Below are 17158 nucleotides of genomic sequence, written 5' to 3' on the forward strand. Positions count from 1 at the left end.
TTCCTTTTTCTGCTTTATCACTGACAAATTAAGAGACAAGTAAGAAAATTTTAGTGTTGGAGCGTACTTCATACGCTCAGTAGCATAGTACCGAAATAGCATAGCAATATAGTAGCCGAAATCTCAAAAACTCTCACCAAGAACAATCAAGGTTAACAGAAGATGAATACAGTAAACAACAAAAAGGAGAGATTGGATTTATTCAACATCTTTATTATGAAGTACCTTTTTAAAAGAAATGTACAAGTGGAACCAGCACAGTGACATCTTGGCGTTTACCTTTGAAAAACAGAAACACCATGGACATGTGGTGCGGGTCTGAAGACACATATGAAATGATAATGTACATATTTACAGCAGAGGATCTATCAGAATAGAAGTGAGCAAGCATGACTGCAGCTAAAAAAAAAACAACGGGACTGACTGAAAAAAAAAATACTTACATTAAAAGCATGGATTGGTTCAATAAAGGTAATTTGAAAGATAACATGATAAAGGCACTGTGTTTCACACAAAACTGACAACAAAACAGATGCAGTTGTTCATTTTGTCCATCGAATCATAATCACAAGAAACAACTCTTAACAAATGTTGTCATTCAACTGTCCCTGGGCGTTCTTTCTAACAAAACAGATAAAATATATCAAGAGGGTCATTGCAGTTTGCACATAAACATTAAAACAAAATAGATAATTCAACTCATCAGGAAAACATTCCTTATAAAGAACATGCTTGGTGATTATTAAAATTACATTTTTTATAAACAAATACATATCTAAATTTTAAATTTCATATTGAAGGCATAATGGGTTGAAGTGAGGACAAATATGTTTTTTTAATCCTATGTTTCCCTTACTGGGCAGAAGCCCAGGACAAATCGTATTTGACATTCCTGCAAGACGTACGGTAGGACCTCTTTGTTTGATGAACACATTCAATTAACTACCAGCATAGATAACACAAAACACTCAGTCAGGCCAACAGTTTGAGATCAACACTGAAGACAGACACAATGACAGGACCAATGAAGAGATTTCTGTTGAGGACATAGCAGGTAAAAGTTACAAAAAGTCAAATTACATTCAGCTTACATAGCTGGTGTGTGATCAGTGCACTGTCTGCACGGTGCTTTATGATATTCGGGCCTCAAGGCCTCACTGCACAACTGCGCTGAAGTGAGAAGTCTGAAGGAAGAGTCTGATATTTGGGGAAAAAAGCTAATTTCATGCTGAGAGTAAGACTGATACAATAGAGAAGTGGATTAGAGGGCTACTTACATCCAGGTAACCACAATTTCTCATGTTTGTGCATTTAATATTAAACTACAGCCAGGAGTCAGATAGCGTAGCTTAGCATAAAGACTGGGAAAGGACAGAAACAGCTAGCCAGGGTCAGTCAAAAGGGGAAAAACCCACTAACCGGCACTTTTAAGGCTCACTAGTTAACACTTTTTATATAGTTTAAGAGCTAAAACTTAAAATGACTAAAACAGTACAATAAAAAAACCAGTAAAATAACTGCTAACAATTCTGGCAATTGATTAAAATCAATCAAACTTTTTTTAAATTCTAGTTCAAGGCTCCAAATCCAAATAGATTTGCTGTTGGGTTCTTTTTGTCTTCTGTGACAGTAAACCAAAAATCTTTATGTTTTGAACCGATTTTCACTTTAGACGTTTCAAAATTAATATAAGGCTGCACGATTTAAAAAAAAAAAAAAAAGATATGCAACATGATTCACAATACTGTGGGGATTTTGTTTGATCATCATCAAAATTTGTCATCTTATTTGCCAAGAGACCAGTGGATACATTGCTAGCATTTTATATATATTTTGCCTTTAAATACTGGGCCTGCTATTTTGATATTGCACTCGTCCATATTGCAATTTTCATTAAATTGATAATCCGACCTGAAATATTTAAAGAATTACAGCCCTGATTGGTAATAAAAGCAATCAGTATTCAGCTCTAGTTAGTTTAATCTGTACAAATTCAACCCATCTACTCATTTCCAGTCTCAGTGAAGCTAAACAACTGCTGGCTGCAGTTTCATATTTAACGTGCAGACTACAGACACCTCAATTAACTCTCAGCAAGAAAAAAAAAAAAAGAATTACCCAAATGCCAAACTATTCTTTTACAATAAGCTGCAGATTTTAAACTCAGTGTTAAGCTACAATGTCTGAAGTTTGAGAATCTGCAAGAGGAAGAAGATTCCCTTCTGCTCATGATGGAAAATACATTTGATGCTTCTAGACTTGGACTGCACAGACACACGCATGGAGACACACGCATGGAGACACACGCATGGAGACACACGCATGGAGACACACGCATGGAGACACACGCATGGAGACACACGCATGGAGACACACGCATGGAGACACACGCATGGAGACACACGCGACGCATGATATGCTCTTTGGCTGAGTTCAGGCGTACATGATACAGGCTTTCACACTCACCAACACGCTTCAGGACAAGCATTCTAGATAGTAATGGCACTGGCCAGGCAGGTAGGCAGGCACCTAGACTGAGTTACGTACACAGTGTATCAGAAAAATATCATGTATATGAGGTGAACCTGTTAAAAACAACAGATTTTGTGGTCAAAGAGGGCACAGCTTAATGTGCACTGCTCTTTTTCATGAGAAGTTTTGACGGTGGAAAAAAAAAAGAAGCCTATATGTAAAATGCATCGCACAGGAGAACAGAAGTACACGCTCACAGGTAAACAGTACAGAAGTGAGGTGCAGGGATGTATTATAGAGGGGAAAAACAAACAAAAATGGCTGCCCTGAAATGACTAATGAACTAGCTTCAAAACATACACAATAATACAACATTAAGTTGAGATATAACGAAATTAGGCTGCATTAATAAGTAATAGTACCTGCCTTGTACATACACAATTCAAATAAAATGAAACAAGTAGCTAGGACACTTGTCTTATCAAAAATATGTAGCTTTGGTAAACAAGTTATGTAGAGAACTGTCGTCTGAACATGTTGATGTGAGAGATCACTACATGACATCTAGGAATCAAGGGTGAGAAGTTTCTGTTTTGAGGCTATGAAGTCAAAGAGAGGAGAAGCAGCCAGCTAAAGTTCCACTCCTCAAAAATCCTCTGTCCTCTCCCCCTTGTCACCAGCTGATGAGGAACAGAGACAGCAAAAGGCAGCGAGACTCCTGAATGGAACAAAACTGCTTTTCTTTACTGTCCCGAGCACCGATTGAAGAGTTTCCATGGTAATGTAGCAGCATCGTAATGGTCTGCGGAGGACAGGCTCCTCCAGAGCAGAAGTGGAAGACTACTTTATCCTCTCTCCTTCCAGCAGCCCCCCCCACTTGTTTCCATCCATCGCAGTGGAAGTGGAAGACTGGTCAGACATCGGATTTTAACAGCGCTCCTCGAATATCCACAGTGGAGACAAGACAGGTGAAATAATTTATTTTCCTCTCCTCCGCTCCTGCTTCATCTGGCCAAGCACTTCGCTCTGTGTGGGTTTGATCCAGGCCGTCATCCAGATAGTCCATAAAAATAACCACCTCCTTAACACTCGAGCTTCTACCATGCAGCGCAATCTCCCTTCTGTCACACATTGCTCTTTCCATCTTTTTTACTTTCTCTCGTTCATCTTCTCGCAGCTGAATTTCAATGTTCGCTATCTTTTTCCTTTCTTATCAAATGATCGTTTTTTTCCCCCCAATTCTCTGTCGTCTTTCTGTTCCCAATTTTCAGTCAACCTTCTCCACCTTCCCGATGATCTTCTCCTCAAAGATAGGCAAGATGGCGTCATCGTCACGAACCTCCTCGAACACTACACCACAGTCAAACTCGTCGCTTACCTTCTTAAAGTAGAACCTGCACAAAGAACAAACAGACGTGCTCAATTATTTTGGCGTCACACACACACAAAAAAAAAAGGTTCCTTCAAACAATGACATTCCAAACCAAAATATAAATATCAACCCCTATGCATTACATGGGACATTTGGGTTTTTCAAATTTGTAGATCATATTTAATTATTGTAGTTAATGCATATGGCATACAATTTGTTTAACCTCAGCTCCTATAATAGACTGTGGGGACAAAATCCTAATTGAAACCCACTAAACCACATTTTTTAATCTAATTTTATATTTATATATTTATATTATTTTATATAATTATTCTAATTATATATTCTATCAATTGACACCTTTAAAATTGTAGTTTTTATGATTATCCAAGTTGAGTCATTTTCTCATGTTTGCCCTGTGGGGTAAATACGTGCTATTTTCCTGATTTCCCCTAGCTATTGATGCTGCATTATAGAGCCCTGAAGTGTTTGATGCAATACATCTAAATCAATGTTGTTACTAATTGACATATTACAGACTGAAAAAATACCCCCCTGGCATTTACCATACAGAAAATAGTTTGATTTAGTTTTTTTTTTTGCATTAAAAAAACAACAGTAGAATTATAAAAACGAACTGACAAACTGAAATTTGAATTAAAAACAAAACAAAAAAACAACAGTTATGGCAGGCTGATGTTGGTGTGAACAGTGAAAACAGAAAACAATAATAACAATAATATGTAGTATTTTTTTTTTTTTTTTTAAAAAGGGAACAATTTTTAAGTAATTTTTTTAAAAGTGCGGCATAGGGGTTAAAATGTAACATAGCCAGCCAAGCTACAAATATTTAAAATATATGCATCCAATGTTCTCACCTGTAATGGCCCTTTTTGGTAAGCAGCTCCTTGAACTGGCCCAAAGTCACCACACGGCCTTTGACTGATGTTCGGTATGGGATTGGCTCTCCACAGAAGTAGTAGGCGACTGTCATGTTCTCACACACTTGGCGCTTACCAGACTTATGCCTGAGGGGGAGACGAAGAGCAGAACAATCGAATAAGAATGCACATAAACACAGTCATAAGTTAACACTGTGAGGAGGAGAAGTATGTGATATTTGAAGCAATACAAAGTAAACTGAGGACACCTACCTCTGCTTGGCCTGCTGTAGTGCGTTCCTCCTTCTCTCCTCCTCCAGTCTCCTCCTAGCCTCCTCCAGCTGGGTGAGGGGGTTGGGAGCCGGGTTGGGGGGCATAGCTGGGTCCTGGATGAAAGGGTGCGAGGGCTGAACCTGGGTGGACGATGAGCCAGGGATGGCAGAGGACACCGAGGAGGGGTTGTTACGCAGCTGGGCGGAAACCCAGGGGTGCACGGCTCCAGGTCGCTCCACTGAAGTTGGCCGTGGGGACTCGCTGCTGGTTCCCATTCTCCTGGAGCTACTGGTGCTACCGCTGGGAGAACAGCAGGGAGGGAGACACCATTAATGTCAAAGGACTAAAAATGCAGCTCCACCAAGAATCAAAAACAATCATTTTTATATTAATCATGAGTAATACATCTAATATATCTCACCCATGTGAGGTCTTCCTTTGTCGGTCTCCTTCCATCATCCACTGCAGGATCTTCTGGTTTCTCTCCAGATCCTCCAGTGGTACCTGGCCCTCCATGCCACGCCCACTCTCATCACCTTTGCCTGACGTCTCCGATGTCTTCTTACAGCCTCTCCGTGTTAACGTGCTGCCTTTACTACTGCAGAATGAACAGGCAACACACACATTTGAGATCATCTGAACAAAAAGAGCACATACAGTTTGCCGTAAATGGCAGCACATTGAACCACAGCAGCCTACCTGTAACCCATGCCCTCAAGCGTGCTGGCTCCAGCCCCGTCGGCGTAGTTACGACTTCTCCCGGCGTACTGACTCGCCGGGTCACCGTTCCACATGAGGTTGGCCTGAGACCTAGAACCCGTCTCCTCCTGCCCTTCTCTTCCTCTGTGGTGATACAGCTGCTTGTGGTGATGCATACCTGAGACAGACATAAGCAGTGAGATTATTAGTGATGTACTAGCCCCTCTTAAAAACATACACACCAAACACACTATTGCTGCAGCTTTATTTGAAGACTGCGTTGGCATGTGAAAAATGCATTCACACTGCATTTGAAGCATGATATAAAGATGAGAAACGTAATAAAAATTGTGTTTATATCCGAGGAGCCACTCTCTTCAGCTATGACTCACCAGGAAAGGGTTTAAATATGATCTGTCATGGTCTTCTTCTCTACTTTTGAGTGCAAGGCTGCTGATATTCTATAATATCCTCACAGACAACAAATCTCATGATAAAGAAATTGATCATACTAACAGGTCTGTCCCACTGTTGTAAACACTCACTAGAGCAGCAAATGTGTATTCATCTGCGCTCAAAATAGTTCCTAACAAGCACCATTTGCCTCCTATTTAAATGACATTTTTTTAAAACTACAGTAAAGGCATTCTAATGAGCCTTTAAATAGAACAATAAACTATATACCTGTGACCAGTTTTTAAAGTCCCCCTCCAGACATGTTTACTCTGCAATTATATTTTGTTTTCTCACATGAATAGTTAAGCAGAGATTTAGCCAAACATGTTTGAACCACCAGACTCAGTTGAGGAGTCTGTTGTGCACCAAAACTGTCGACAAGCAGACGTATCAGAAAGGTAAGTGTAGTTAGTAACTTTTATGTAGTTTGTTAGCTTGTGACTGGCAGTGGATGACACAGCAATAGAAGTTGTAAAACATATAATAATATCTGGTACAATGTGTTTTCACTGTGTTTCTGACTGACAAGCCCCCTCTGCTCTGGAAGTTCCAGGTTTGTTTTCTGGCTTTTGCATGTAAGCCAGCAATTGACTTTTGACATCAATTCTATCTTGCCCAGTGTATGTTAGTATGCTGGTGACAAACTTGGCAGGCAGAGATACAAATCAATATAGTCAAGGTCAGACAGTTTAGAGGAAAAAAACATAAGAAAAACACAATTTTGAGTGGAGGGGGACTCTGAAGATTTACGTCTTCAGTAAGAACCAACAGGATTGGGAATAAGTGCCACAGACCGGGCAGAAAAGTAAAAAAAAATAAAGATGGATTAATGCTTTGTTTTTGTTTTATGGGATTAGTTCACTTGGACACCTTTGAAACCTTATTCACTGTGACTGCTGGAAAGCAACAGAAGATGATGTGTTATCATTTGTCATAGAGGGACTTAAAATAGATACAATAGTCAGGTTGTGCAAATCATGGGATCAAGTCAACCCCCTTTCAACCAAAGGCAGTTCGAGGGCAGTTCGGAGCCGGTGCCTAATCTTGAAACAGTTTCTCGCATTTTGACAGTCAAAAACCGGCTCTCGGCCAGGAAAACTGGTTCCAGAGCAACACCAACTCTTTGCTGGTCTCAAATGACAAACGGCCTGCATCAGGGGCTGGGGGCGGGATTACTGTGACCAACAAGACCAACTAAAATATGTATTCATTTTTTTTCATTTGTTTAACTGTAACATGATCGCTACGGACTGCCGAACGACAAAGTTTAATATTAACATCTTACGTTCAGTGTTAAAAAGAACGCCGTCCATAACGATCAATACGAGCAGCACACATGCTTTGTACTAGTCGTGTTTGGATGTAGCCCAATGTAGGCTCACAAAGCCAGGAATAATGGTAATGGCCTGGCTCTCTAGCATGTGGAACCAGCACCAGTACTAGAACTAGGTTCAACTTGGTTGAAAAGGGGTAATAATATTTTCTTGTGTATCAATTCTGAAAACAGCTTTATGTTCATCACAGAGAAAATAGGTCTCCTTCCTCTCCACAGCTTCTTACCTTTGACCCCAGCAGGAGGCAGACTGTGCCCTCCCCCTCGGTGTGGGGGGCAGTGAGGCGGGCCGATCCCCCCGTCAGGCGAACGTGATGATTTGGGAGGAGAATGTCGACCCCCTCCTCCTAAGGTGCTGTTGCTTGCCCCTGGCGACTGGCAGCCTGGCGTTTTCATCACGCGCTGTACGTGTTCGTCCAAGATAGATTCCGGGTCGTCGTCGTGGGAATCCTCCATGGCGACCAGGCCGCCGTAAGTGGCGACTGTCGCCGTGTTAGCAGTGGTCTCTGAATAACGGGCGCCGTAGTGAGGTGGGAACGATGAGGGGAGGGGGAGTGGTATGCTATGAGAAGACATGGAGGTTGTCACGGAGATGTCAGCATCGTCGCCCTCTTCTTCCTGTTGAGAGAAGGGGGTAAATTTACTTCTAACTGGGAAAAAAAGGAGAATAAATGCCTTTACCAGACTAATTTGCAGGAACATTTCTGACAAATAACACAAAATTATTTTGTAACTTTTTGTAAAAGATAAAGAGACTTCAATGATAATAAATGACAGTTAAATAGCTTTTTATATCAACAGAATTATGGATCAGATTCACAGATTTTTGCAAGGTTTTTCTTACCGCAGGGAGAAATTAAAACAATAAGCACAGCTACATATGTTAATTTGGCAGAATACATTATTTAAGTGCATGAACAAGTAACTACATAACTATGTGTATATAACAATGAGAGTCGATGAGAGTAGTTTACTGGTCAATCCATAGCCCCTTTTAGCTTTGGTGAAGCAGTGGTGGGGAAATGTATCCACCAGATAGTTTATAACAGATTATCAATGTGTTTACTTGTTGGATTTGTTTGTGTAGAAAACAGACCAAATGCTGAAATTATAGCTGCAGATATCTGTGATGTGATGTCACCATCACAGAAACATAAATGCACATCCTAGCATAGTTCAGCTCTTAAATCCTATCACGCGATTGGAGCGTCTCCTGTGAGCCAATTTGTCTACTGCACCACACAAGTTCGTATTAATAACTTAATAATAAAACAAACTGCACAATTTCTTAATTCACTGTGATGTCAGCTCATCAGTCATAAGTCCGAATGACAACACATCACGTAGAGCGCACGCGCAGTGCTGCACTCACCAGTCGTACTCTCTTCAGCCTCTCTTCGAGTCTTTCCTGAGCCTCTCTCTCTCTGAGAACCGTCTCCAGCCTGCTGATGAGCTCCGCTGCAAACCTCTCAGGCTCTACGTGGATGTCCTTTGGCATGCGGTACGTGCGCTGTGTGTGGACACAAAAACACAAAGATTTCATGCCACAAATTCCTATACACATTTGCAGCTAAAATCTAGTAGCAAATTAAAATGAAACAGGGAATACCCATTACATAGCACTAAAAAAAAAATAAGGGAAATGAAAGATGTAAAAAAGATACACTAATTCCAATAAAGAAAGTAAAACTGATAATTGTCTCAGTATCTAAGCATCAATTTAAAACAAAATTGTGTGACAATCCAACACATTCTCAGCTATTTTAAGATATTTATTTATATTTTCAATCTGCAAATATATAAACTCATTCTGAATTTGAAGCCATGTTTTTGTTTGTGTTTTACAGTGTCCCTGTGTTTTTTGGACTCATGCTTAACAAATGATCACTGATATGTGAATTAGGTCACCAGTGGTTCATGTCATAAATGCAATACGAGTACAGCTGTGAATAGTGTCTGTATAACTCACAGGTATATGAGGTAGGGGCACACGTCCATTGGCTTTGGCACTTTCATGCATCTCTTTACGATGCTGCTTTCGATATCTGTACGGAGGAATACCATCTCTGCACACAAGGATAACAGATAAACAAAAATTAAACACACACATAAAAAAACAGCATTGTCATATTAATATATGCAGTTATTCACGTGTGTCTACTTACACACTGCTGTCGGGCAGTGACAGTGTGTCCGCGTCGCTCGACATGCTCTGCTGCTCACTGTCATTGGCACTGGTTGTTGGAGCCCGAGCATAGCCCATGTTTGCGTAGTATGGGTTTACTGGCTCCCTCGATGGCCTGAGGATGAGTGGAGAGATTATAATGCAGTGAGCTCACGTTCAAATGTTGATGCATGTACTCATTCATGCACGATTGAAGCCAGGAGTAGTTAATGATGTTCTCAGGGTTTCTTTTTCCATTACATTAATCTCAATTTAAGACCCCTCCCACCATGGACACAGACTCTTTGAGTCACTCCCCTGTGGTCCATCAGGACCAAAAACCTCCCGCCATAAGAACAGTTTCACCCCCTCTGCAACTGGCCTCATCAACTACAACCAGAGACCCTCACTGACTCCCCCTCCCCCGTCTACACTTTACATTAACATAATGCACAGTTACCTGAACTTATCTTGCACATTGCAGATAATAATATTGTGAAGTTGCACATTCCTGTTTGCACAGCCCCTTCCTTTATTTAAATAAATCCATATTTGTACATATTGTTTCTACTGTTTGTATATTTTTACATGTTGTATGTTCGTTGACTTTTTATCCTTCATATTTTCTATTTAATCTGCTGTATTTTGACTGAAGTCCTTGCCTTAATCTATATCTATATTTTAGTACTTTTTTTGTCCTTATTCACCAATTCACTACAGCAAATTGTGGCAATAATAACGATTCTGATTCTTATTTCTATGACCACGACACATCTCACAACATCTAATGTCTGATTTCTTCTAACTCAGCAGGTCTGGTTAATTATATTTCTTCAATATCTAAATAGGAGTCATTATTCTAACACTATGTAAATAATGCTGAGACAGAAAACAGGTGTAACAACATAACCACTGTGCAAGTTGACAAACCTTTCCCATTACAAAATGTTCTTGAATATTTTTGTTCTCTTCTTACACGATATATGAAAAGGCTGTTGCATTTGTACCAGAATTCATGCTTAAAAAAGTTAAAAGGAAAATATTGGAATTATTCTCAACAGTGGCCTTAATACCATGTAAATAATCTAGCACTGATCTCAAAACATATTTCAATATCTCACATTGCAATGAGAAATAATACTCAAATAATACAAACGCTTCTTGAAAGAAGAAATGTCTTCTTTAGAACACAAGAACCTTGAGACACGCGCGCACACACACACACACACACACACACACACACCTATACTCCCGGCTGTCTGGCCTCCTCCTGTTGGTCGAGGCCCTATGCGGTACTGTCTGCATCAGCAGGCTGTGAGTCAGCCTACTAGCTGGTGTGTCTCCACACTCCTCCTCATCATCATCATCCTTCTCTTCCTCCACCTCTCTCACTCCACCTCCTCCTCCACCACCACTGCCTCCTCCACTTCCTCGACACCTAAAACCAGATTGAATTAGATCCATTAGTCAAACACTGGTAGCATTTATTATTTTCATGTTAAGAGAATGTAGCTTAGAGAAGTTAGTGGAATGTATTGTTAAATTATTCTAGATGACAGATATGTATCCAGTGCAAATTAAGACATCAGTGGTGCTTGGTCTCACCTCCACTCCTCGTCCTCGGGGAGTGTGGGTAAGTACCCAGGCACAGGCTTGGCTGGCCCCGATGATGGGCTCTGATCACTGGGGTTAGGCTTGGGGCTCTCTCCTCCTGTCCGTGTGTACTCCAGGTACAGATCCGACTTGAGAAACAAAGGGTAGGTGTTCTCCTCCATCATGCCCTGGATCTCTGTCTGGGCCTGGAAACAAACAAGCAAACAAACACAGTGGTCACATATCTGGATTCAGAACTCAATGATGCAACCAGAAGTTACCCTCATTGCACAGAATGTTTAAAACACATAATTAAGTCCATCTCCTCATCAATGACACATACTCTTCTCAAACCGCAGCACAAGTTAAAGGTTCTGACTATGGTCTTTGCTCGCAACCTTTATAGCAAACCAAAATCCAGAACAACACTGCGACACAGGATAAACCCACATTTGTGTAACTAACTACCTTGCAAGTCACAATTAAATCAGGAGTAGATAGTTATATTTGCGTCATTGGAAATGCAATTTAGACTTCTGGACCTCATCTGGGCTTTAGAAATTCTAGCATATGGCAGGAGATTTCAGCCATGACAAATATATATATATATCTCAGATGGATTGATAATGCACCTCCAACAATTGGGGGTTGGCACAAAGTGATATTTGACCTAATACCAATGGAATATCTAACACACAGATTTAAATGTAAGATGGATGACTTTTTAAAGATCTGGGCACCCTTCTTTAAATACGCTGGTAAACGACTCACAACTATTGTATTAAAAGGGATGATAGATGGCAATGAGGGAAACTGGCTAACTGATGTTTTTGGGTTATAAGGAAGGACATTCATTTACTTATTATTATTTTTAATTATCAAAAAAAATTGCTTTCTCTCAAAATGGAAATTGAGACTTTTGGAAAAATTGTTTTATTTTTTATTTTTAACGACTCTTGACTTCTTCTTTTTTCCAGATGTGTATTTGCTACATCACTGTCAATTGTAATGGGACAGAGCATTTTCATTGTATTGTCTGTATTACGTAATAAGTAATTGGATATTTGTTTTCTGTGGCCACAGTGTGTTGTTTGTTGTTTTTGTCTATGTTGGAAAATGCAATAAAAAATATTTAAAAAAAATAAAATATATATATATATATATATATATATACACACACACTCATTCTCATTCTCATACTCTACCCCTTTGTTGTTAGTTGCTGCTGCTGCTACTCCATCAAGTAGCAGTGTCAAAACATTTCTAACAAGACACAACCCTATCACTAACTGCACTCCCTGAGGAAATAGTGTCAAATTTGAGAAGCAGACAGAACGGTCTAATATGCGTTTCAAACTGAATCAGCAGCCAAAATAGGCTGAAAAGATGAAGAGAGAAGCCAAAGATCAAGACAGAAGAAATAATGCTTGGCAGGAACAATGTTGTTTCTTAAGGAAAACCTGCCTTTACCCTGAAGAAGCAACACTGTTCCTGTAAAGCAGACTAGCTCCAAAGCATTAAGCATTAAAAAGCAAATAAAACACGTGTACTTTTACTTTTACTTACATTTAGTTGCTAGCGAAGCAATGCCGTGCTAGTTAATGATGTGCGGTAGTCTGCTAATGTTTAATCTCCTTCCAACCTCTTACTAACGAGTATCACTTTTACACACAATGTTTTAACAATGAAATCCACAAAACCAGCCAGAAAATAAAGAATATCTGAAATAATTGCACAGAATCTACGGAGCAAACCTCCTAACAAGGATTGAATGCAAGTAACGATGTATTATTTTAAATAAGGATGGAAATGTCATCCGATGATGACTGATGATGTGAAAGTAACTACAGTACGGGACTCAAGTCTCTGTTAACAAGACCTGTAAAGGCATTCATTTGATCATTATCCATCATCAATCATTTGATGTGTGGTCTGAAGACACGTTAAGTGGACTAACAGTGCATCAAAATGAGTAATAAAGACAAAGAATGAAAGGAATCAGAGGGCGAAAGCAGGCACAGGTGGGCGAATGTGGGAATGAAAAACTAACCTGAAACTAAACCTCAGCTTAGTTGTGGTTTACTTGAGAAGAAACACACAAGTTAACTTATAAGTCTGTGCTTCTGCAGTGACAAGTCTGGAACTATAGTTACATTCTTTCTTTGTCACACATTATAGAGTGCTGTTTAAATTTGACTATAAAGGATGTAAAAGCTCTTTAGGGTGACAAAACAAATGGTTCCTGGGTTCCAAAATATGAGGTACTCAGATACTTTAACTGCATTTTGACTGCAGGAACACAGGTCTAATTTTAGTTTCGGGCCCCTTAAAAAGTCTCTTCAGTGAAGTAGTGCTGAATGTTGATGACCGATCCATCATCTATTGTGCAGCATTATGTCTCACAGATTCCCATCAACGGGAACAAGCTTCAGTAAAAAATGAATACTCAAATGTCTGGCCTGTTCAAAGGCCCATTACAACAGCTGTGAAGGAAGCCAATTACTTCAAATCTAGAAGTAAACACTGCTGTACATCTAAAGTCTGATGGCTTTATAGACACAAGCCAAAACACTTGGCTCCAAACTCTTTAACAAGGAGAAGTGATTAAAGATAAAAAACAGATAATGTTCTAAGCAACAGTCTGCAGACAGCGCTGCCATAAAAGCCAACCGTGGTACTCTTTGGGTGTCATACTTATCTTTGGTGCCTCCTGCCAGTCTACACAGCAATGCTGCAATATCCTAACAGCCTAAAATGTATCACCCTAGACTTGACAAAATACAGCCTGTGAGAAATATGTAGCAGCTTCCACTGACCAATCCAACATGCTTTGTTGTTACCAACATAAATCTGTGTTTTATTTACCTGTTCAAACATGGCAGGGTCTGGATGCGGCCTTCCCACACAGTCTCTGATGAAGCTCTTGGTGGCTGCTTTGATCTGCCTGGAGACAATCCCACTTCCGTCTACAATGTACTTCCTGTAGATGGCCTTGGCCAGCTTCGCCCGCTTCTCCTGGCTGGTCTTCCTGAACCCCGAGCAAGCAAACCAGAAGTCGAGAAGGTCCGCACACCCTTCCTGGCACAGGAAGTTTCGGAACAGCTGGATGCCTTCCTGGTCGTCTAGGAGAGAGTGAAGCGACTCTGCCCACTTCAGGTAAGGTGGAGTTGGTGACGCCGAGCCCTCAGGTTCATACCCCAAGTCCAGATCCGGGCGACGTGGGGTCGCAGACGATGAGGAGGGTGTGAAACTTGATGGTTCCCCCATTTTAGATGATGAGGATGACGGAGGATAGCCGAGGGTTTGGGAAAGGGTGTTTGGACGGGTGCTGGCTGATTGGACTGGGGGGTCCACATCAGATCCCTCCTCACCAGGAACTGGGGGTCGTGGAGCATCCTCTGTAAAGTGGGTAGGGCCATTCAGGGAGGCCACAACCCCACCGCCGCCCCTGTACCCAATCCCATGTAATTCTCTGACAACACTCATGTCTCTGATTGCACAAGGCAGAGGTCAGATCTTCCCCTCTAGCAATGATTTTGCTGTCAAACAATTCACCCTGTGATGGAAACAAGAAAAGCAGTTAGTTTTAACCATGGGAGATGAAACAAAGAAACATTATATCACAAAGATTATATGATGAAGATGACTGACTCATCTTTAACCGCCTTCACAATGTCTTACCACACACACAAATACATTTTATATAGACATGTATATATACATACAGCAGCAATGAAAAAAACAACAAAATGAGAAAAGGAGCAAGGCAGAAGCCTAAAAATAGAATAGAGCAGAATATAAACAACAAGGTGGTTGAGAACAAAACACAAAACTAATACATGTAAGCTTGCTAACCAATAAACGTTAGCTACGGTGTTATTAACCGTCAGTTACTTGCAACTAAGTCTGACCACAAACTGTTTAATGTTGTGTGCGTAAATCACCAAGCTGAAGTTCACCATTAAGTTTTACCGTCAGTTTAACAGCTAGCTGTAAAGCTAACAGTTGCCAAAACAAAGCTCACACTTCGCGTAGCTGGACATCTTTTTTCCTAAACAACCAAGTAATGTTAACAAGCTAAGACAGCTAGCTAGCCTTGTAGCAATGCCACCACCAATGCCAGTGCTTTGAAGTGGGAATCTCATTCATCTTGGCCTGCAAAGACGGTGGGGGATGGGTACAGAAACAAACTCTACAACCACACAAGACGGGCCTGCATGCAGAAACACTTCAACAGCAGCGTACTTTGTGAATGTATTAGTGTCAGGCAAACTCGTACTGAAGCAACGCCAACTTTCCTGCTGATTAACGCCAACAAATCGCCCGATCTAAGATCAAACAAAACAAGAAAGCGAAGGCACGTTTTCCACTCTACTGGCTGCAGCGCCAGCTAGCTTGGTGTGTTAGCTAGTTTTGGTTAGCTTGTTAGCTTAGCTAAGGTACGTTAACGTCCCGTGTTTTCCACTAAAGTGTCCGTCCTACCGTCTCTGAAAGCCCGGTCCCCGTGATCCGCTGCATTGGGGATACTGGCGCGAACTGTTTGCTCCAAAACGCAGCATATGGAAAGCTTTCTGATATTAAATATTAAGGAAAATGACCCGTCGACTACCCCTTAACTCCCCATGGTGGCTGGTTTCTGAGCAATAATACACAGCGAGAGGATACGTGCGGTGTGTAGTACGTCTATAGAACTACAACGACCAGAAGCGACACGCACACAGCGTCACCAAGCTGGTCAACAAGTATTTACTTCAGTTAGATTAATAATACCAGAAACTAGAGACTTATAAAACTATATAAGTAAAGCTACATTAGTACAACTAGCAAAATGCATACCATTTTTGGGGAAAAATTAAACCATTTATTAGCATTGGCCAGAGACCCAACGGAAATACAAAAATAACACTAAAACTAGGTTAAAAAACAACCTTTTTTTTTGGTTAACCAAGCAGAAATATTTAAAATAACATTACGGGGATAAGGGTAAATCTATGGTCCAACATAAATGATTACCATGTCAAAATAACCACATATTGGAATGGCTGAATATACCCATCGGATTGTATTAATTACACTAAACCGTGGTCAAAATCAACCAGTGTATCAACCAAAAGTAATGCTAAAACCAGGTTAAAGAAATTCTATTTTTAAAATAGTTTTTCCAGTAAAAATATAAAGAATAATATTACACTAGGTAAAAGTTAATGGGTTAATTAATGACCCAACAAAAATGCAAATATGGCATTGTTACTTGGTCAAAATAACCACCTATTGGTACGGGTGAATATATATATCCCTATTGGATTCTAATCGATAACATCAGACCTTGGTGAAATAAACTAGTGTGTAGGTGTTCAGGGGTATGATACTTGACCCAGTGGTTTTTATACCCATGGGTACGTTTTATCCAGTACTGGGTAATATGATTGAACTGTACTTATGTACAGAGTAAATACTTTTCACCACATCTTACTGAGTTTAGGGATCATTATATTAATGGTGTAGTTGGAAAAAAGTACTCAAGTGAAGTTTGCTGTATTAAAAGATTATTCTCCAACACTTTTTCAAGCTACGTCAAGTGATATTTTGCCTTTTGTTCTGATGGCAGTTCCTGAAACAAGCTCCTTCTCCACTGGTATGTATGTTAGTTCTTAGAGTGACCATAGTTACACATTGCAGAGTATTATTACTTAAGTATTAAGATAATTTACTTTGGTAACAATAGCCATATCACAATACAAAACTCCTAAATGTAGGCTACATCGAACCTGAAAGTACCCATTACGCAGACAAAAACATTCACACATAAAATATAATTTATATTATATATAATCATTCATACAGATGTATTAACACCTTAGCAGTACTTTTTGTAAATGGTTTAGGAGCTCATTTAGCTACTCATATGTCTTGTA

At 40.1% G+C, this 17158-nt stretch overlaps 1 protein-coding gene across 1 annotated transcript; it reads right to left on the reverse strand.

Moving 5' to 3' along the window:
• Nucleotides 1-192: 192 nt before the first annotated feature.
• Nucleotides 193-16142, reverse strand: LOC131971925 (axin-1-like). Its single transcript, XM_059333606.1, has 13 exons — nt 15726-16142; nt 14109-14799; nt 11256-11449; nt 10894-11088; nt 9652-9786; nt 9456-9552; nt 8859-8996; nt 7714-8104; nt 5698-5875; nt 5420-5596; nt 4999-5298; nt 4723-4872; nt 193-3866 (listed from the first exon to the last, which is right to left on the reverse strand). Exons 2-13 carry the CDS (start codon nt 14727-14729, stop codon nt 3740-3742), a joined length of 2703 nt encoding a protein of 900 aa, XP_059189589.1. The 5' UTR covers nt 14730-14799; nt 15726-16142; the 3' UTR covers nt 193-3739.
• Nucleotides 16143-17158: the final 1016 nt, after the last annotated feature.

Source organism: Centropristis striata, chromosome 1 (assembly GCF_030273125.1).
Source record: "Centropristis striata isolate RG_2023a ecotype Rhode Island chromosome 1, C.striata_1.0, whole genome shotgun sequence".
Lineage (NCBI taxonomy): Eukaryota > Metazoa > Chordata > Actinopteri > Perciformes > Serranidae > Centropristis > Centropristis striata.

Excerpts from the sequence above, each read along its gene's own strand:
- LOC131971925 (XM_059333606.1), bottom strand. The coding sequence starts at position 14,729 with ATGAGTGTTGTCAGAGAATTACATGGGATTGGGTACAGGGGCGGCGGT. Across the intron at positions 8,105-8,858 it reads GGCTGAAGAGAGTACGACTG|GAAGAAGAGGGCGACGATGC; the intron begins GTGAGTGCAGCA and ends TTCTCTCAACAG. Across the intron at positions 3,867-4,722 it reads ACCAAAAAGGGCCATTACAG|GTTCTACTTTAAGAAGGTAA; the intron begins GTGAGAACATTG and ends TTCTTTGTGCAG.